The 22,010-nt window shown below is 47.1% G+C and overlaps 1 protein-coding gene and 1 long non-coding RNA gene across 5 annotated transcripts in view; one reads left to right on the top strand and one right to left on the bottom strand.

The window, feature by feature from the left end:
- ARHGAP26 (Rho GTPase activating protein 26) overlaps positions 1-22,010 on the bottom strand; it is a 457,022-nt gene that overhangs the window by 199,204 nt on the left and 235,808 nt on the right. For all 4 annotated transcript variants that reach the window (XM_051844367.2, XM_051844368.2, XM_051844369.2 and 1 more), the window contains exon 13: positions 580-645. In XM_051844367.2, coding sequence (XP_051700327.2) covers positions 580-645 — 66 coding nt within the window. The remainder of the gene's footprint in view (positions 1-579; positions 646-22,010) is intronic.
- On the top strand, positions 4,490-9,094 carry LOC138850173 (uncharacterized). Its single transcript, XR_011389782.1, has 2 exons — positions 4,490-4,903; positions 5,468-9,094. It is a non-coding gene; the product is annotated as an uncharacterized lncRNA (long non-coding RNA).

Genomic DNA, 22,010 nt, shown 5'->3' with positions numbered 1-22,010 from the left:
ATGAGGAGTCAGAGGGGCTATGAACCCAATCAGAAAAACAATCCCATCCCTATTCTTCCTAATCTATAACTGACATGAAGCATTTCCTTCCCGTGTGAACGTGGAGGACAAATGCCAGCAGTGTTGGCTGTACCTGCAGCTTGGGCAGAAATCATATTTTCCTATAACATTACAGCTGTCACAGATCTTGAACTACCACTACTTCCAAAGTAGACCCGTTATCAGACCTGCCACCCTAACTTGCTGAAGAGTCAGCACACACATGTACTAGCTGTATCACAAAGATGTTGTTGAATCTTCTGATGAATGAATTTCAGTGACTGGTTTCTGCAATCCTATGAATTTCACATGCAAACATCTAACACGTTCGTCTGATTGGTCAGAAAAGGGGATGGCACATCATCGCTTGAGAACCGCTGCTCTAGACCAGCCTGACCCGGGGCTGCACACCAACAAAGGCCCTCGTCACCCGGGGAGTTAGTGAGTCACTTAAACTCAGAAGTGGCAGGTAGCAGTTCTGACGCCTCACCAGGTGTGTGACCTCCCATGAGAACAATGCCATCTGTTGCGCCACGTTACCTCTGGTTTCCACAGCATGGATGCACTTCCTGATGATGCTGAAGCCAATGCTGTCCAACTGCGCAGCTGAAAGAGCAAGAGAAGGGCGGTCAAGTTGCTAGCCGTGCAATCGACCTCAGGATCGGGCTTATCCCACCCAGGGGGAATCAATCGCATGGCATAGCCACGGATCCTCCTAATTTTCCCCGCTAAGCAGAGGACACTAGTAATGGCTGGCATTGGTCAAGAGCTTACCTTAAATGCCAGTCACAGTTCTAAGGACTTTGCATCTATTATCTCATTTTTATATTCTTTGATTCTCCTAATAACCTCTAGTTACAGTAATCAACAAGGTTATCACCAACTGATAGCTGAAGAAATGGCAGCACAGTGTCAGGCATCTTTAAATTCTTTGCTTGCAACAGGAGCTGTCAGTGTAACTGCTGGCCCACAAAAAGCACCAACCAAGCACTCTGGATGTTGGGCAAGTGCTTCATATCATTTAATCCCGACAAGTCCCCCAGGCTGGGGTTCTCAGTGGCCCCTTAGCACAGATGAAGGAACATGCACAGCCAAGCGAAATACCCTGGAACGGAACTGATGAGCTAACAATACAGGGAGACCTGCTCCGGAGCCTGTACCAGCACAGCTAAAGTGCAATTCTACTCAGGTAACCCAAAACACAGGAAAACGGAGCAAGGGAAAAACAGACAAATGACCCAGAAGACAATTCAGGTAGCTGAGAATGAGGAGCTCTGTGGGGAAGCGCCGCTAACGCCGCAGGGCCAGCCCTCTGTGTGAGTAACTAGCAGGTGCGGAGCTCCCCACCGCTCCACTACCCGCTCCCTCACTCAGCAGATAAATGATATGCATCCGCACAGCACCAGGTTCTCACCAAGCAACGAGGCCAGACACCCAGTCACACTCATCCCACTCATTCTCATTTCCCCAGGAAATCTTTAAGAATGAGTTCCCCTTTGACTTCCTTAGGATATTTAGGACAGACAGTGCACACCTTAATGGGCAGAGTGGAGAATGATGTGCAGCAAGTAGGAGGCAAGTATTTATAAATGATTTGCTATCATCCCAGAGTAAGAAATACACTTGCTATTGATGGGAACTGAGCAAAACCCATGTTCATCCTGGATCTCATCCAGATAGATAATTTCTCTAATTCTTAACAGAAATGAGCTTAGATCCAATGACAATTAAAAAGAAATTTTAATTACTGAGAATATCCACAATCAAAATAAAATGAATGTCATTTTCCCAAAACCTCTCTTCCCAAAGTGAAACAGATCCTGTGCTTTCACGCATACCTCCTGCTTGGTGGTGCTTACTATAAACACACTCGGACTCCAGGATAGGAAGTCAAGCACCAGAAAAGAATCAGTAAACCTCTGTTTCCCTCCATGGAGATTACCTGCTATGCAAACCATTTTTATTCCCTTGCTTTTTCCAATACGAACCAAGTGTTTACAAATTTTGAGATAGCTCAGGCTTTCTGAGCTATCTGAAGCTGCAAGCCAAATCAAAATAATTCTTCCAATGAAACTCAACTAACTCACACAGTAGATATTTCTCAAATCTAATAGTGACTTGTAATATGCAGGCCACATGCCTGCTCAAATTCAGGGGAAGCTTGTTTTTTAAAGTAACAATTTTATTGAGAGGTAATTCACACACTTTTATAAAGTTCACTCATTTTAAGTGTAAAATTTAGTGGATCCTGACACATGTATAGAAATATGCATCGATCGCCATGCTGTAATTGCAGAAAGTCCTGCTCTCTGCCCCACCAAAGTAAAACCCACGCACAGTAGCAGGTACTCTCCGCTTTTTCCTTCCCCCAGCCCTGGCCACCACCACTCTTCGTTCCTTCTCCATGGATTTGTATGTCCTGGATATCCCACATAAATGGAATCATACGTGTCATTTTATGTCCAGCTTCTTTCTCCTAATGTAATGTTTTCAAGGTTCCTCATGTGGTAGCACAGTTCTTTGCTCCTTTTTATGGTACAGTCACCTTCCACTGCTGAGATACGCTACGTTGCGCTCATCCATTCAGCAGGTGACGGACATACGGGCTGCTTCCATTTTTTGGCTATTATGAAAAGGGCTATCAAGAACATCTGTGTCCAAGTCTTTGTGCAGACACATGTTTACACTTCTCTTGAGTATGTCTCACCGTATCTTAGGAAGAATGGAATTCCCGGGTCACTGGATGACTCCATGATTCCCTTTTTGAGGAACTATCAAACTTTTCCAAAGCAGCTGCACCATCTCACATTCTCGCCAGCAGCACAGGAGAGTTCCAGTATTTTTACATCCTTGCCAACATGTGCTATTGTCTTTTCTATTATAACCATCCTAGTGGGTGTCAAGTGGTATCTCATTTTGGTTTTGATTTGCATTTCCCTAATGACTAATGATGCTGGGCATCTTTTCATGCGTAGGGGAGATTTTCATTCCTTTATGCAGTCGTCAGAAAACAGAGCTTACTGGAAAGTATTTGTCAAGTGGGAAATTACTTTTTGCGCTAAGGAAGTTTCCAAAATGTTAACTGTGACTCCTTAGTCAGTCGAAGCATTTTTGTTCTTCCTTTGCAGGGTCAAAGGCAGTTTTTTTCACAGGGATGACAAAGTTTGCCAAAGAAGAACCACCACTGTGCACAGTGCTCCCGGAGCTGCTGAGGGTGCCTCTGACCCTGGAAGCTGCACACATGGGTCTGTAAACATGGAGAACTTCTTTTCTGGATAAAGCCAGTGGATAGCGACAACAGTTTTGAACCTAGCAAATTGAAAGTGATGGTCCCAGTGGCAGAAAACACACACGTCAAGTCATCCAGCCCAACTAAAGGAAGAAATCATGACAGAGTTGGACACAACCCCACAGAAGCACATCAGCAGGTGAACATTTTACTGGCACTGCAGGAAGTGGAATCCTTTCCTGGATAACTAATCTCTAAAGAAAAAGAATAAAATGGGATCTTCCAAATCTACAAAAATAGCAATAAGAATTCCATCAACTTAGATTAATTATGATTTCACCTTTTTTTTGGGAAAATGGCAAAGCAAACTTCTATATTCAATGTCTGAATAAATATTCCTTTTGTTTCCTCAATGCTAAAGGTTCTGCAATTTGAGATATGCAATCCCCTTTTCGTAAAATGTCTTACACAGACGTCAAAGACAAAGACCTCACACACTGCACATGTAATTTTGTCTTTATCACTATATCTCAGGTGCTGGAGTTCAAATGTATGTAGCATTTACAAACTGGAAAGTCAAACATTCAGAGTTTAAGAGAACTCTGTTAACCTCCAATGGATTCAAGCTGCATGCTGATGTAATTATTTACTGTTCTACATACAAATAAAAGCATTTTAAGAAATGGAATCCACATCAATTTCCTCAACAAGGAACACATGAAATGTATTTTAGCAACCAACGCCTAAATCTCCAAACCAGAACTAAGTTCTATTTTGTGTACTGCCAGTCACCTCTCCTCCTGCCCCACCCCCACCACTGCCTGGCAGGTCCCCATCTCTCACTGTCACTTCTCCCCCACCGCCACCACACAGTTTGACTTCTATTCTCATCAACTCGAGCTTCCTGCTGACATCATGACTGAGTTACTAATAATTAACAACTGCTTTACTATTTAACATGGACCGAGTACCACTACCGTGGTGGGGACGACAGTGAGCCCTGAGCCAGATGTTAGTCCTGATCTCTCCTACTGGGTACATAATCTTGGTTAATTGAGATCTCCAGTCCGAGAGGAGAACTCCCACTAAAGGGTTTAGATCACCATCCGCACCAGCAGAGCCTGCTAATGACAGAAAGTCTCAGTGGCCTGCCAGATGGAAGCGGCTGTCCTTAATCCCCTCGAGCAGGTGATTCAGCTCTTTCACTGAGCCAAGGCTCAGAAAAGGTCAGGGATTTATTTGCAATTTCTGTATCCTTATAATCTCCAGGAATAATCTCTCATTAAATATCTACTAGGCCTGCATTATTCCCTTAATTTGACTTGCGATGAGTTGTTGCAGGACCAGCGGCTCCCAGGCCCAACATCCACTCCCTTACGGTGGCGGCGTGGACAGCGTTCTCTTCCACCTCCAGCCGCAAGCTCCGTGCTGATGAGGCTGACACCGTGTGACCCCAGCAAATGCCTTACAATGAACGCTGGCAGAGCCTGCACCGAAGGCCCAGGCAGACCTCCCAAGTCAGAACAGTGCCACTCCGACACGGAAGCCTTCTCTCTTTTGAGAAAGGAAAAGGCTAAGGCTGCACAAGTCCTGTTTGCTCAAAGTTTCTGGGGAGAACATGAGAACTCAGGAGAGGTGAGTGTAAGCTCAGTCACCTGTGAGTCTGAGGGGGTGTGTGTAGGGGTGGGGGCACTGACTGTTTCACTACCAAGGGTCTCAAAGAGCAACATACTGTAAGGTACGAATTATCATTTGTCTACAGAAGGGTGGTGGGTGGCCAGGGAAGACATGCATTGGGCAGCATAATTGTCAGAACCACCAGAAAGTCACTGCCTTGCTCCGGAGCTGCTGGCGCTGAGATCCCTTAGCCGGGCCCTTCCCACCTTTGAGACATCGTTTGTGCGAGGTGGCAAGGAGCAAGAGCTCTGACAGCACCCCGAGCGTCACCTGGCGCTGGCTCCCTTCTTCATCCATCCGCACCCCCACCCTATCCAAGTGATCATCAAATCCCTCGGTTTCACCTGCTAATGTCTCTCGGTGTTTCTGAGCTCTCACTCTCATCACCACCCCTGTCCTGGGCCTGGCACCACTTGTTGTCAGGATGACCGCAGGGCCCTCTGAACCGGCTTCCTCACTCCGTGTCCTGCACACTGTGGCCCCCATGACCATGTCACCTCCCTGCTTGCCTTCTCTCTACAGCACACCCTGCTGCTCTCGTGAGGAAAAGCCGAATCCCGAACACGACCCAAAAAACAGCCTGTCCCCTCCCGTCCAGCTTTCAGCACCAATCACATGTGACCTGTCTATCACAGTGTGTTCAATCGACCACACTTTCTCTCCAGCCTTTGCAAACAATGTGGATTTTCCCTGGAAGATCCTTGACCCAAGTTAACACAGATCTCCCTTCAAGTGTCATTTCCTCAAACAAGCCTCCCCCTCGTCTAGGTCAAGGCTTCCAGTACACACTTGGAGGCACAGCACCCTCAACCTCTTCCAGCATGGCTACAACTTGTGTGCTCGTGTGATCCTGTCAAAGACAGGAAACTAGAGCATGTGTTCATGAAGGCAAGGGGCCATGCACAGTCTACTATTCCACCCGCTACTGTATCTCCTTCACTGTCTGCTACAATGCTGCTCATGAAGTAGAGAACAAGGCGGGGGGGGGGGGGGGGGGGGACGGACTGATTTTTCATTTTGGATGCATGGATAGGTAACCGGTAGAGAGAGTTTCTGAAGGGCACTGTGGAGTTGTCAGAATGACCTTTCAAATTCCAAACGACGTAAGCCCTGTGAAACTTGATGCGTTATTTAAGCTTCTGGTCTTCAGTGTTTTCATCTTCGGTGAGGACATAAAGGTTAAATAAAGATATGAATGACCTGATCTAACCACTTCCTTCCTGTGCCAATACAAAGAGGTATTACCACTCAGCAGTACAGCCCCAAGAATGAGCCTCAGAGAAAGGAAAAACGAAAGCTGTGCAAGCCAAGACTTGAAACAAAGGAGACAAACCATGTTTGGGTTTTCTTGAGACATTTTAAGAAGTCCATTATCATCCCTGAGCTGTACATGACGTGAATCCGGGGCTGAGGCTCTTCTAGGTCACACTCACTCGGCACCACACAGACAGGCAGCCCTGCGAGCCAAGACAGTCCCTGAAAGCAGGTGCATTCTCCCCGAAACTGGGTGCTGCCCAACAGACTTGACTCTTCAAGGCAAGAGCGCTTTTCTAAAACTGACTGGCCCGAGACTGCTCAACTCGAATCCTTAGTACCCAGAGTATCAAGAAATTCAGCAAGAAGGAGTCCCATGACCTATTCTGAATGGAAGAGATTTTCCCATACAATAGTCTGTGTGCAAGCTGAGATCCAGAACACACCCCACAGGTATCCCAGATGTGCACGCCAGGAGTTGTAACCAAAGCTTCAGGAGACAAACCCCTTTCCAAAGGAGAGTCAGTCTCAACATTGGACAGGGCTGCTGCTTTCCAAATGCTCATCTTCAACAGGTTTTTCCTAATCTGACCTTTGCCCTTCAGCAAACCTACTCAATTTCCTTTGATTAAAAAATATTTCATAAGTTTTTTAATGGGAGAAACGGAATTTGCTGGAAGTGCTGGATGTTTGTATAAAAACAAGAGAACAGAGAAGTAAAGGAAGCTACTATTCTTTAAAAAAAGAACAAAAACAACTTTTGAAAAGCAGAGACAGAAACAAGAAAGACAGGAAAAAATCAATCAGCTGGCTCACTCCTCAAATGCCCACAATGGCTGAGGTCAAGGCCAGAACCCTGGAACTCAACCCAAGTCTGCCATTTGGGTGGCAGGAAGTTAATTACTGGGCCATCACCACAACGTCCCAGGAAGCTGGAGCCAGGAACTGAGCTGGAATTCAAACCCAGGCACTCTGAAGAGTGACACAGGCATCTTAACCAGAGTCCTAATCATGAAGCCAAATGACCACTCCAACACGGATGATTCCAGGCAGTGTGTTGTTGCTGTGAACAGGCCAACAACTCCAGCGGCATAGTCTCACGACAGAACTGTACCCAATTTTCCAATGTGATTCGTTCCTTAGAGCCTGCTCTGCACTTCTTGTTCTGAATTTACTCAATTTCAGCGCCACTAAAAGCCATAAAGAAAAACATCCACACTGGGAACTGAATACAATAACCACTTGGGAAAAAAATAGACTTGCATTTCACGCACACACTCAGAGGAAGGACCCAGTGGCTCACAGCCTTTTTCCAAATCCCGCAAAGGCCCCAGGCTGCAGGGGCTCCCCAGACTGCAGTCCCTGGAAAACCATCCTCCTGGTGGCAGCTCTCAGAGGGTCCCAGCAGGACCAAGACAAACTGGAAAATCAGTTATCAATCAGCTCTCAACCTGGGGGTCAGCCTCAGCCAGTCTTCAATCCCAGATGAGCATCCCAGCATGCTCCACTGCCATCTGCGCCTTGCACTAGAGGAGCCTCTGCCCCTGGTTGCTATGCAGACAAGGGCAAACCAAGGTTAACAGTAACTGAAGTCACAGACAGAAGTGGGGTGGGAAAAGAGCAGCAGCTTCAAAGGCAGATGGGCCTGGATTAGCAACCAGTTCGTGCTACCTCTGGCTGGGGATGACTTCAGCCCCGCTGCTTTACCACTCCATCACTTACCTTCCTCATCTAGGTACTGTGGGTGTTGTGACAGCAACTGTGACTTATTTGGTATTCTATAAATGCCCTTCCGCAGTACCGTGTCCATTAGGCTGTGGTAGTAACATACAACATCCCATGAACCAAGTCAAACTTCCCAGTGGTAGTAACATACAACATCCCATGAACCAAGTCAAACTTCCCAGTTGGTGAAATATTTTTCAAACCCAAGTTCATGCGGTTCTTACGGTAATCCCATGGGGGGCAGATGCTACTGCTCTTCACACTAAGGACTTCGTGCTGTGTTTTCACACTAATGAGCATAATGAGGGCTAATACATTACAGTTTATACAATAAATGAGTCAGGTGGAACTGATTCAATTTCCCAGTATCTCTGCTAATTTTTCTGATGAAAAAAGCCAGGCTCGCGATGTTAAGTGGTAACAACACTGACATTAACAGGAGCCAACAGTTGCTGAGCACAGACCACAGTGCTCAGGGCGGTGCACTGACGCACACTGTCCTTATCGTCGTCCACAGCATCCCTGCTTTGCAGACGGAGAACCAAGGTGCAGTCAGGTTAAGGAACTTCTGCAGGATGACACTGCTGGTGAGGGGTGGAACCTGGATTCTGACTCAGTCTCACTCCAGGACTTGTCCTCTTCCACTCTCTACTGTCTGTGGCAGTCGGTGACAGTCACAGAGGGACGGGCTGGGGAATCCTGCCTTTCCTAGCCTGGTAGCAGACCTAAACTCCAGAGGACAAATGAAGCAAGGGAGTACTTATTGCAATGAACGCCCTGGGTCCTCTCCCAGAGATTATGTGTCTGTAGGTGTAAGAACTCCATTTTGGAAAACACTGTAGTAAACTCCAAGCAATTAAAACTATTATCACCAAAGGTACACAACCTTGATTCTCAACAGAGTCCATGCCAATATTCATACCCTATTCCCCCACATGATAACAGCAATTTACCAGTGTGATGTGTCCTAACATGCAATGTCGATTTGTGCCACTCTCGATGTATGATATGACTAACAATGGTTCCGAAGGAGAAATCTCTAACAGTGATATATGTATTTCCATGACTAGTAGAGATCGACAGATTTATCACACACAGCATGACAAGAGCACACTTCAAAAGATGCGTGGGAAATGGAATTAAAATAAAAGTTTATTTGGGTGCACAAGATTTCTTGAAATCCATGGTTAGTTCTAATGTAACATGTGTTTTCTTAAACTTTTTTTGAAGACTCCTCATATAATTCCTTTTTAAATAAATGGAAGTAAAAAAAGGACAAAGTGATTCAAAGAAAACAGTAAGTAAATAATAATAATAAAACTGGTCAGGTGTATGTAAACTGCCATGACAGTAACACACTAATGACACACTTCCCAGCCGATGTCCTCACGTATCCCGGACCAGAACTATATTCAACATGGCTTAAAGGATGAGACGGGTCCCACATTCTAACAGCAAGATGTCTGCCCCAAGCCATCCTTGATTACTTACTTTGTCTCCTACTCCTCTATCCAACTCACCCTATAACCAATCCATCAGCTAAATCCTGTCAGCAACAACTTTAAAAAGCACCCAGAATCCAAGCATTCCTCACCATGCCCATTGTCAAAACCTTGGTCCAAACCTACACCATCTTTTGCCTGGACTAATACAATAACTTCCCAATTATGCCTACTTCTCCCTCCTATCCTCCTACGGTTGATTTTCCACAGCAGTCAGAGTCATCTTAAAAAAAAAAAAAAAAAAAAAAAAAAAGCATACACCAGAAGCTCATGTCATTCATGTGATTGCAACTCTCCAGTGACTTCACATGACACTAAGAACACGGTGTTAACTCCTGACCTCACGCGGTCTGGTCCTGGCCTACCTGCGCACTCTCCCCAGCCTCCTGCCGTCTGCTCACAACACCCCTTCCCGGGACTCCTGGAATGTGGGTCCCCCCATCGGTGCCATTCACCTGCCAGCTCTTGAGGTGCCTCCCTCCGCTCTCTGGGCAGGTGTCTCCTAAGATCTCAGCTCTTCAGGAATCTACCATAGCTGCCTTTCCCTTAGTCTTTACCAGCTGCTCCTGCTTCTTCAGTGTGCTTGTGTCTGCACCCACAATGGCACCTTTGTCCCCTTGCTTCCTATCTGTTGTCAGTTTCTTTCAACAGCAGGAGCCCCCCTGAGAGCAGTGGCTCCATCTGCTCTCTTCATTACTGCAGCGCAGTAAACACTTCCTTTTTTAAAGAAATTTCATGAAAGGTATACAAGTTCCATGTGTTTCATACATACAGATCGGGGAACATAGTGACACTTCCCACCTACCCTACCTCCCTCCCCACCACGCTCCAAACTTTCTTCCTCCTCCCTCTCCTATCGGTAAATAATTCTTAAGCGAGAGAACAAGCACAGCCCACATTTGCACCAGCGGAGACACCAGGAACCAAGAGGTAAAAAGTCCGCACGCTCCAGGAGCCTGGAGTGGTGGGCAGCCGGCTGAACATGAGGTACCTCCTGGAGCCCAGGTCTCCGCAGTGGCAACCAGGAGACCAACAGGACAGGGATCAGGCTCGTCCCCTGGCTGCCAGGCGAGACAGCGCTCGTCACAGTGCCCTTCCCTAGCCAGACAGGCTGGCACCCATGCACCTTTTCATGGTTTCTGTGGACACACAGTAAAGAAAGGGGAACAGGCAGCAGGTGAAGAGACAAAAATCTTTGCCTGGCTTGGAATAAATCCACCAGCTCCCATGCTGGGTCCAGGGAGGCTCTAAGTTGCAAAGAACATTCCAATTTTTGGCAAGAGACAGAATCAAGTGGCAGGTCAGGGTCTCGTGCAGCTCAGGCTGAGGACGATACATCCACCTGGAAGGCAAGCACTGTTTCCTGGTCGGTCCACCTTAAAATTCCACACCAGGACACCACTGACAGAGCAGAGCTTAATGCACACTGCGGTAACACCAACCTGCCTAATCAGGACCATTTGTCTCCTGCACTGGGATCTGGACTTCCTGAGAATGAATTACGGCCCAGTGGCCTCAATTCCCTTCTGCCTTGAGGCCTGGGAGCTTTGGCACTGATTTCTCGCTGGCTTTCGGAAGGAGGAAGTGTCTGCAGCACAGAACCAACTGCCGCTGCCCATGAAGATCCCGTTCTTGCCTTACGCCACCTGTCCTCCCACCTTGAAACGTCCTATGCCCTCGGAATGACGTACATAGATCTGGGTCACAATAAACTCAGAGGCAGCCAAGGGCAGGGCACCAGTCAACAACGAGAGGCCTCCGACGTGAGCCCTGGTGTCATGTCATCCTGGCTGTGTGACACGGACGCACACTGCCTCTCTGATCTAGCGTCCTCCCCTGTAACAAGCAGGTAGAAATATGAAAATTCAATAAGGCAACACCAATGAAGCACACTGAGCGAGTCTGAGGAGCCTGTGAGGGCTCTGAGGAAGTTACTGACAATAATGACAGCAGGGGTCAAGAACGACTGCTTGTAACAGCAGGCACCACCCAGGCAAGGATGTCCATCCTACTCTCATTCAAGCTTCCCAAGAAACCAATACACAGGTATTCAAGCTATCCACATCTTGCAGATACAGAGCCTGAGACCCGGAGAAATTAATTCCCCAATTCACGCGATCGGTAAGTTGTGAGCCCAGAATTCCAATTCCTGTGCATCGTATACCAGACTCGACACTAACCACTACTCGACACTACCCCCCAAGGTGGAGGCAGTACTCTCTAAGGTCTGCTAAGTCTGACATGCAGAATGTGAAACACGTGCTCGGAAAACCCTGGTCAGGGTAGGAATGACTGGGAATTGGACCACAAGTCTGCACTCAGGATGAAGCCTGAGTTGTCACATCTGTAAATGAGGTCCACTGATGTTATCTGCCTCACAGGGTCCTTGGGTGGATCAGGTGACCAAACACATGGCAAATACTGAGGATGCTGCCCAGGACGTAGCATGTGCTCAGTAAACATTAACCCCAATCACCGAAAGCCTCCACTTCCTGTTGCTGGGAGAAAGCCTTTAGTCTCTGTCTCAGCAACTCCTTTCACTGGGCTTGTGGAGCTGAAAATGCAGCCAGAGACATGCTCGCTATCGCCTGGCTGAAGCACAAACTCAGATGCCAGCGGGTGGCTCCCCCCTGCCCAGGCTGCTGCCTGCGTCAGTCAGTACACAGCCCACACCACTGAGGGAAAGGCGGCATCAGGCCAGGGCAGAATCACGCACTGGCTGTGTCTGTGGGCCCAGGGCTGGCTGCGAGCTAGGTTGGATTTGTTAAGCATCTTTCAGGACAAGCAGAAAGTGTCTGATTATCTGGACAAGTCCAAGAAGCACCATCACCAGTCACGTCTTTGAGGGACAAGGTCTCCTCAAGCCAACTAGCTGGAAACCCAAATAATGAAACCTCTGCCAAACAAGCTGTTCTTTCTCCTCCCTCTCTCTCTCCAGCCCCAGGGCCACCAAGGTGAATGCAGCACTGCCGTCCTGCCTAACTCAACAGAATCCAAGCTGCACGCAGGCCACGCACCTGCACTGCACACACGGCTCATGGAGAAGTTAGGGGAAAGAAGGTAGCCCCGACAGCTTGCTAGATATTACACCACCTTGCCCACCTGTGGCTCGGAGGATGACAGCCGTGGCCACAGAAACCTGAATAGCACAGGAGGCAGGGGAAAACAGAAAAGGGGCCAAGAACGGTATAGGGGGAGCTGGCAGTAACACAGGCAGGGGAGGGAACGTGTGTCTGTCTCCTGTCACCTGGATGGAAAGCTGGAGGGAAAGGTACCTTCAGCTGACTGCCTCGTGGGCCAGTGCACAGCAGGCCAGGCCTCTGCGCCCAGTAATTCCTCCATCCTTCTCAGGTTTAACAGGGGGAAATGTTCTATTTATAAGCCACCGACCAGTGGAGACCTGGCAGCTCGGGGTGGCTCGCATCCCAAAGGGATCTCGGTTACCAGTGGCCACCTCCGCCTGCCTCTCATCTGTGGGTGTTCTAACAGCGAAAGGCCGAAGGGCACTGCAAGCAAAAGGAAGAAAGGAAAAAACAAAGCCCTCGGCTGCTTTCATGAGGTGGCGAATGGTGGTAACAGCTCCAGGCTTTAGAAACCTTTTAAAAACAGTCACCCCAGGCCATCCCATCAAGGCTTTCCCAGCCATCTTCAAGGACAGATCCCCTATGCTGTTTGACAGATCAAGGGAAGGGAAGGTTCTGAGACAAAGGCCACGGACACTCAGAGGCAGAGCAGCGGGCAGTCAATGGCGGCGATGGCCCTGCCCATCCACTCTTGGTCCCTGGTTTCATGTCTGCATAGAACAAGACAGGCATCCCTGAAACACCCCTGGGGAGTCTGATCGGAATGACAGCACAGAGGACGATGAGTGGATGTGACAGGAACAACACAGAGAGCACTCCTGGGGTGTCGCCGGGTCCCTGTCGAAGGGCAGTGGGCCATCTGAAGGGGTCTGGTCACTGAGCCGCATGACCCTGGCTCCCCCAGCATGGTGCGCAGGCATCTGGGAAGCCACTGACAGCTCTAACAAGGACGTTCACTAAGAAGGAACATGGGATGGGCCCTCAGCAGCAAAGAACCAGCGGGCTGGTATCAGAGGCTGATGATAAAATTCCTCCCCTCACTGAGTTGGCCACATCAGACAGGAGGGCAGACAGAGCAAAGATTGCATGTGTATCAACAGCAGCAGGAAGAAGAGCAACATGACAATCAGGCAGGCTCAGGTCAGCTCCCTACTTTTTCTTCTTTTTTAAAAGAGGATTTATTTATTTGAAAGTCAGAGTTACAGAGACAGAGGTCTTTCATGCATTAGTTCACTCCTCAGATGGCCTTCATCTAGGTCTCCCACATGGGTGTTAGGGGCCCAAACACTTGAGCCATCTTCCGCTGCTTTTCCCAGGCCAGTAGCAGGGATCTGAAGTGGAGCAGCTGGGACTCAAACCGCTGCCTTTATGGGATGCTGGCATTGCAGGCACAGGCTGAACCCACTACGCCACAAGGCCGGTCCCTTCTCCTCTTACTTCTTAACTATGCTACCTTGACCTATAAAGTGCATTTGCTCATCCGCAAACCTGGCTGCTGTCAACAGCATTTCTACCATCGACAGCCATTTGTGTACCACTTTCAGGCCCTCTGTCAAAACCTCCTGTCTTCTTAAACAGACTAGAAAAAGCAACAACAAAAAGCTTCATCTTTTATTAAGCACAAAGTTAACCAACCACAGTCTATGGACCAAAAATTCACCACTGGCAGTTTTATAAAGTTTTGTTGGAAAATATCCCCGCCCATTCATTTCCTCATGGCCCGTGGTGCTTCCACACAAGACTGGAGCTGAATCCTGGTGCACAACTGAAAACACCTGCCCACTGGTCCTTTACTGAAAAAGCTGACCCCTATGCTTAGCATCTAAAAACCCAGGAGGTTTACAAATGCTCAGGTTCCTCCCTCGGTATCCACTAAAATACACACAGCAATCTAAAGGGCAGCTGGAAACATTTGGGCCTACCTCACAGGGTCTTGTGCAGCACTTGTGTGCCAGCAGGGAGAGCAGACCCCACTCTGAGAAGTAAGCACATGAGGATGAAATGATAAAGACCCAAGGGAGGAGTGTGCCCACCTCATTCATTCTCCCGCGGCTCCCCAAGAACAGTTCTGCTTTTCTCTTTTGGAGCCCACTGGTATGGCCAGATGATGAGAAGGACAACCCAAGGGTAATTAGGCATGTACTAACCGATAGGCCACACACTATGCTCAACTTCAACCTCAAAACAAATTTATGGGGCGCCGGATTCTGTCCCGGTTGTCCCTCTTCCAGGCCAGCTCTCTGCTGTGGCCCGGGAGTGCAGTGGAGGATGGCCCAAGTGCTTGGGCCCTGCACCCCATGGAAGACCAGGAGAAGCACCTGGCTCCTGCCTTCGGATCAGCGTGGTGCACTGGCTGCAGCGCGCTGGCCGCAGCGGCCATTGGAGGGTGAACCAACGGCAAAAGGAAGACCTTTCTCTCTGTCTCTCTCTCTCACTGTCCACTCTGCCTGTCAAAAAAAAAAAAAAAAAAAAAAAACACAAAAAACACACAAGCAAATTTATGAGGTACAGGCATCATTATCCCCAATTTGCAGAGAAGTAGATGGGGGCTTAGAGGGAGCAACCTGTGGAGCCCAGGTTCCACAGCCAGCCTGCCAGCATGCTCACCTACGCTGTTCAAACTGTGCCCTCCACACGGAAGAACCGACCCAAAACAAATGATCTCAGCTACATAAAAAATGCATAAGGTTGTGTACCTCAATAGTATCTGTAACAGCAAAAACCTGTAAAGGTCATAAAAGTCCAACAATAGGAAATGCTTCAACAAATTGATATAATCCTCTAACACAATGTTAGACAACCACCATAAATCATAAACACTTTTCATGATATCAGAGAATGCCTATAAAATTTTTAAAGAATGAAAATTGGCACATTCTGTATAATGCCAATTAAGTCAAAACACATGTAAGACACTGTGGGGAAAAAAGCAAGAAGGAACAACACCTAGGAATACAGATGATTTCTACCCAATTTTTGAAAATTATTTTGCTATATTTCCCTACTATTCTGCAATGAGTTCCTATTTTTGGAACAAGAGAAAATATGGTCTTAAATACGTACAAAAGTGAGGTTCAGAGCCTCGATGTCCAGACCCTACGGATGACTGGATCCTGATTGGAGCTCTGCATTGAACACCCTGTCCCCAGTCTTCTCCAGTCACGGCCCTTTCCTCGAGCTACCAGGGTGAATGGCAAACGTCAGCGTGTTTTTCAGAATTATTTAAACACAAAGGACTCTTATAAAAACTGTACAAGGATTTACAACAAACCAGAAGGAACCAAGAGACTAAGACGTAGAGGCAAGATAAAGCATTAACATTTCCTTCTTCTGGGGAGGAAGGAAGGTAAGCAGTTCCACTTGTTTAAGCCCATCTGGCCCACACGGAACCCCATTCTGACCTCACTGTCAAGTCCTTCAGCTCTGGACACTTTATCTGTACACTGGGTTTATCTGTAGACAGCGTGAATCCCACACACCCCCCCCACGATGGAATCGGGTCATCTCCTGGCTCCCAGCGGTCTGAACCTGTCGAGGAGATCATGCACTCTTTCAAGACAGAGACACCTGTTTTAGCTGTGAGCCTCCTTATCGTCAATATTCACACAGCTCAGTGCCATCTCCTCTTAAGAACTCCCAGAGCTTCTCACTGAATGAAGAGCTGCAGGATGCCCAGACTGGCAGCTTCATGCAGGGAAGGGCTTGGGGAGGAGCAAACAGGAAAGCGTTACGCAAGAGTACCAAGCAGAATGAAAGAGAGCAAGCCATCTCAAAAGGCCACAGGGTCAGCACGGGGCTGGGTTCTGGTGTGCAGCACGGGGCATGCCTGTAGCAACGTGAGCATATTCCTTGGAATACCATCCGATGTACCTATGGGATTTAACAAGCCACCGTGAAGAGGGTGGCACTAGGGAACAGGATAAGGAGACAGGGCCCCTCTCTCCATCTGCTGGACTTCAGGGTTCTGACAGTAGGAGAAGTAGTGGGAGAGCAGCATGTTGTAAACCAGCTCTTCTTATCAGAGGTAAGCAAGCAGTGACATTTATTTATTTAAAATTTCAGGCTTGGAAAAGACCAGCTTACACTCCAAAGCCAGTCCTGCCCTTGCTCTCTAACCTCTCTGCCAAGTCTCTAACTGTCCTTCACATGCGACTACAGCACAGCAGCAGCCTGAGCCTGAGGACCCATCACTTCCTGGCTGCTGCTCCTGCTCCTGACCTAGGGTCATTTCAAGGACAAAGACCCAAATCTCAGAGAGCCTTTGGGGAGTAAATCTCACAACTGTATCAAAGGGAGGGTGTGGACTGGCAGACTCAGGAAATATGCATTAGGAAAGCAAAGAGAGCCAGAGTGGGATGCAAAGTCCTGTTGTCTGTACTAATGGGGGGGGGGGGGGGTCAGTGACAGGTGTCAGATGGCCAGCTTGTGGATTCGGAAGGGATGGCTTCCTCGGTCAAGGAGCTAAGGAACAACAAACCGTATTTTCTTCCTTTCAACTATCCATATTCTTACTTCCCCCTTCTCTTCTGTACTGGGGAGGAGTTTAACCAATCAAAGAACACGGTGTCGCTGATTCATGTTGGGACATTCTAGAAGGCAATGCAGAGAAGGTCCCCTGTTGGCAGCAAGATCCGTGCTGAGCGACACACAGGACTGTCAAAAACACTAGACTGGTTTTTAAATCTGGTGTTGAGGGACTCATTTAACTGAGAGCAGACGAGACCTCTACACAGAAAATTAGAACTCTGATAAAGGACACTGGTGGCCTGAACACATGGAAACCCATCCCGAGCTCCGGGAGGAGACGACTGAGGATTACAAGTGTCATTCACCCCCAAATTCACCTATACAGCTAATGCACTCCCAAATGAAAATGTTGCTTTTGAGGAACTTATTATGCTTATTCTAGAATGGATGTACAAGGAGAAAGCTTAACAAATAGCCGAGTCAGCCCTTACAAAGAACAGTAAAAGCAGGAAACATAAACAACCAGATACCGAGTTCCCTCCAAAGTGCCATATTAAAAATCCACAACTAGGGCACAAAAACAGCCAGAAGGCCAAAGCAATAGAAAAAGAGCTCAGAGGCAGAATCCAGACATTCAAACCTAATAAGTAAGAAAGCTGCAACCGCAAGTCAAACGGGGAGAGAATGGATAGTTTACTTTAGTAGATGTGCTAGGCAAACTAATTCTTGGTATGAATAACGCAGGATCGTCATGAAACATTACAAGTAGCAGACAGCAACTGGCCTAGAAGCCTAAACGTGAAAGACACACTCACAAAGTCAATGGCAGACAGCGCAGGGGCACATCTTTGTAATACACGTCAGAGATCTTTTTCAATATACAAGCTGAAAATTACCAACGACAATGCCAAAAAAAGGAGTACTTGAATTTATAAAAAGCCAGGCAGAATCAGCCCTTAAGGCATTCAGATCTGGCTAAAAAGCCCATGAGAGCATTTCAGGCATGGAAAGCCAAGACACTGTGGCAAAAAATGATCTACATGAAAGAGCTCTGTGAGTTCCCAGTGGAAAGACAGGGCCATCAAAGAAGGAGGTACCTTTCGAAGGGAGGAGATGACTTCCACTTTGATTATGGCCCTGTCTACATAAGGTTGGAGTTTGTGGACTCAAGAGGCTTCCACAGCCTTGGCAGCTCATGACAAGAGCCTCGGGTGACCACTGACATCATAAATAAGAGTGTCAATTGTTAAATCAACAATAGGAGTCACTGTGCACTTGCTCCCCATGTAGGACCTCTGTCCTTAATGTGTTGTACTATGAGAATTAACTGTAAAAATAGTCTTCAAACAGTACTTTATACTTTGTGTGTCTTTACTTAGTATAGAGTTGATCTTCTGTATATAAAGATAATTAAAAATGAATCTTAATGAAGAATGGGATGGAAGAGGGAGTAGGAGGTGGGACGGTTTGGGGGTGGGAGGGAGGGTATGGGGTGAAGAACCACTATAATCCAAAAGTTGTACCTATGAAATTTATGTTTATTAAATAAAAGCTTCCTATAAATAAATAAATAAATCTTTAAAAAATAAAAATAAAAAGCCAGGCTGTAGTTATGGAAGGATACTAAAATATAATGTGAACAGATTGAGGGCAAGATAGGAACACATTAGTTAAAAGATCTAAAACTAACAAAGGATTGACATCTACAGCACAGGAAGAAGTTTACAAATCAATAAGAAAAAGACAGTGACTTGAAATAGAAAAACAAGCAAAGGACATGAACAAGCAATTAACAGAAGAGGAAGTCCAGGAAATGACCAGGCATATGCAAACGTGCTCAAATGCATTCATTATCATAGAAATGCAAAGTAAAACAACGAACCATGATTTTGTATCTATTAGACAGGCAAAAAATTACAAATCTGAAAAACAGAGTGGGCTGATCGGCCACGCTGGGCAAAAAAATGAGAGCATAGGCGTGACCAGCAGTTCTTCCAGTAGGTACCTTCCAAAGAAATTCCCACACAGGGAGACACGTGCGCAGATGTTCACGGCGCTGTAGTTGGTGCTGAGGAGGAACTGGGGGCGTAAGAAGATGGAACACATGTTTGTAAAACCAGATATACAGCGTGGTACCCCAGGAGGTACGCCGTAGTCAGAAGCCATGGTCTAGAAGCTCACAGAACCACAAGGATCTCTTGACCCAGTGCTGAGGAAGCAAAGCAAGCAGCAGAACAAGACACGCAACCATCCAAGTGACTTAAAAACACAGGTGGGTTGAAGCCCCACATGTTAGAAGTTCACACTGGAGTGGGGGGTCTACAGGGCCAAAAAAGGGAAGTTAGGAGAGAAAGCAATCAAAAGGGAAGAAAGGAATAAATGAAATGAAATGAAAAAAGAGAGTGAATGAACAGGAACAGGAACAGGGGAGTAATTCTACCCCCAGGCCTGACATCCAAGCAGAACAGAGAAGAAAAGAGGACAGGAAAAGGGTTGGGCAAAAATGTGCATATATTTAAGTGCTGCCATCCCCTTCTTGGCAGCCGGGCCACTTGGAAAATACCAGCAGCTGACAGGCATTATTTATGGCCCATCTGACCACTGGCACTGTCCGCCTTGGGAGAAACTCTGAGATGAAAGTGGCTAATTCAGAAGTATCCCCAGCAACTTCTCTTCTGCTATCTGCCCCTTCTTCAAAACATTCTGGCTCTGTGATAAAATGTTTGCATGCAAATTTCTACCAAAATATTTCCAAGACAAGAAGGAAAATCTGGAATTTGTGTGCATACACATTTGGAATTTGGTTAGGGAGAAAAAATAAACAATGTTCAGTCTGAAATTTATCAGACGTCTTACCTTTAAAAGAATTTAAAGAGGCTGGCAGAACCACAGCCCGGGCAATCACGCCACCTGTGGCAGATAGCACTCACAGCTCACGGGGCTGAAACTGCAAATGACTGCACACAAGAGACCCAAGTCCAGAGCCTCACTGCATAGGGGGAGCTAAGGCACAGAATGATGTAGAAAAGGAGTCCTAGCGGCCAAAGGGAGGCAGCACCAGTCCAGACCACCGCTTTGGCTTTGCCAGCTTGGAAATGAGTGTCAACTAATACCATGGAAAAATGACTCCTCAGGGCTGGGGTTGTGGCATATCAGGTTAAGCTGCCATCTCCAATGCCGCCATCCCATATGGACACCGGTTGGAGTCTTGGCTGCTCTATTTGATCCAGCTAACGGCCTGAGAAAGCAGATGAAGATGGCTCAAGTCCTTGGGCCCCTGCATCCATGTGGAAGACCGGGATTGAAAGTCCTGGCTCCTGGCTTTGGCCTCGCCCAACCATGGCTGTTGTGGTCAACTGGGGAGTGAATCAGCAGATGGAAGATTCTCTCTCTCTAACTCTGCCTTTCAAATAAATAAATAAATCCTTTAAAAAGGAAAAATTACGGATATCTGAAGTGCTCCTGAAAAAGTGGTTGGTACTTGTTAACCTACCTTTTTTTCTCCTGCTTACTGGATGAAAGTAAACAACTGAAGAATCACTGGACACCAGCACAAGCAACTCCCCAGCTCTGAATAACACCACGTGGGAAGAAAATGTTCCAAGGGTCTAGCTTTTCCAAAATGGAACTCTTCATAACGTTCTTTTCTGAAGGGTGGTAGAATGTTCTTATGTTTATCAGTAGAGCCTCTGGAGCCAGAAAAAACTTAGACCATACTGTGTCCCCTCAACTGAGTAGCCCCAACTTCCACAACTGCATATTAGGTCAAAAACACCTCAGAGGGTGCTGGAACATTAAATGAGCTAACGTATACAGTGCACCCCTACTGCCTGACATGCAGCAGGTGACTACTTAATGCTATCTATTAATAACTATGATTGCAGACAACGTAAACTACAGAAAAATACTGAATTCAGTAGAAGGGCAGTACCTCCCAAAACTCCACCCTCCAGCCAGACATAAGAATCTGATAACTCTATCTCCACTTATGTTTCAAACAGCAAGAGGAGTCAAATAATTCATTTTACTACTAAATGTTGCGCGATAGCCTAATTTTTAAAACATTCAATTAACAATACACTACAGGTGCTATTTCTGCAAATGCATTTCTTTCATTTTTTTCAGAGTGCATACAATTCCATGGTTTATCTACCAGATCCTTTGGACGTGTAGATTGTTTCCAGTTCTTGGCTATTATTCCCAGTGCTCCAATAACATCTTTATTGCACAAACATCTTTGCACTTGTCTGTTTCTTTAGGACAAACTGTTGAGTTGAAACATGCTCACTTTATGAAGGCTTCCATACGCCTTACAGAAATGGCAGAGCCAGCTGGCATGTCAACCAGCTCAACCACGGCCATTCTTCCATCTATTGGCACTGCAGCAGACGGAAGCAGGCTCAGCAGGCCACAAGGTGCACAAGGGACTTTCTGCCCGGGGGTCTCCCTTAACTACAACCCATCCCTCACAGCTCCTGGGTTCTTTATTACAGACGCAGGGTGCTGCAGGTTGGGACCTGGCGTGGGCATCTTTGAATCTGGCCTGCTTGGCATCCAGCCCCTCTTGTCCTGGTGGCGTCCCCGACTTCCCTTTGGGAAACTACCCAGCTCCAGTTTTAAGCAGGACTCACGAAAATGTCAGTCAAGCTGTGTTGTTTTCAGCTTGGGTGGGCCCAAGCTAGACCAATTTGATGGAATCTGAATCTTCTGCAAAGTGAGGCAAGGAATACAAACAGCTGAGAGCTTTATCATCATGCAAATACTATCCAGAAGGCTCTTTCTCACTGGCTCCTGGCTGTTGTGTCTCCAGAGCTGGTCTGTCTTCAAGCCTGGTTCTTCAGCTCCTCCGGCCACACTGTGAGCCACCCTGTGGCCTCTCATATTCCTCTACTGTCGCTACTGTTGCTTTTGCTGCTGTCGCTTTATCTACGTAGACCACAGTTGACTTCAGTTGTTCTAAAACAATCCTATGTGATCTATGGGAGCTGGGAGAGAATGATTTGTTTCCCTATTAAAAAATGTTTTCCCTTGCTC

This window comes from Oryctolagus cuniculus, chromosome 6 (assembly GCF_964237555.1).
Source record: "Oryctolagus cuniculus chromosome 6, mOryCun1.1, whole genome shotgun sequence".
Taxonomy (NCBI): Eukaryota; Metazoa; Chordata; class Mammalia; order Lagomorpha; family Leporidae; genus Oryctolagus; species Oryctolagus cuniculus.
Note: the sequence above shows the minus strand (reverse complement) of the source record. Positions and strands in the feature narration are given on the sequence as shown.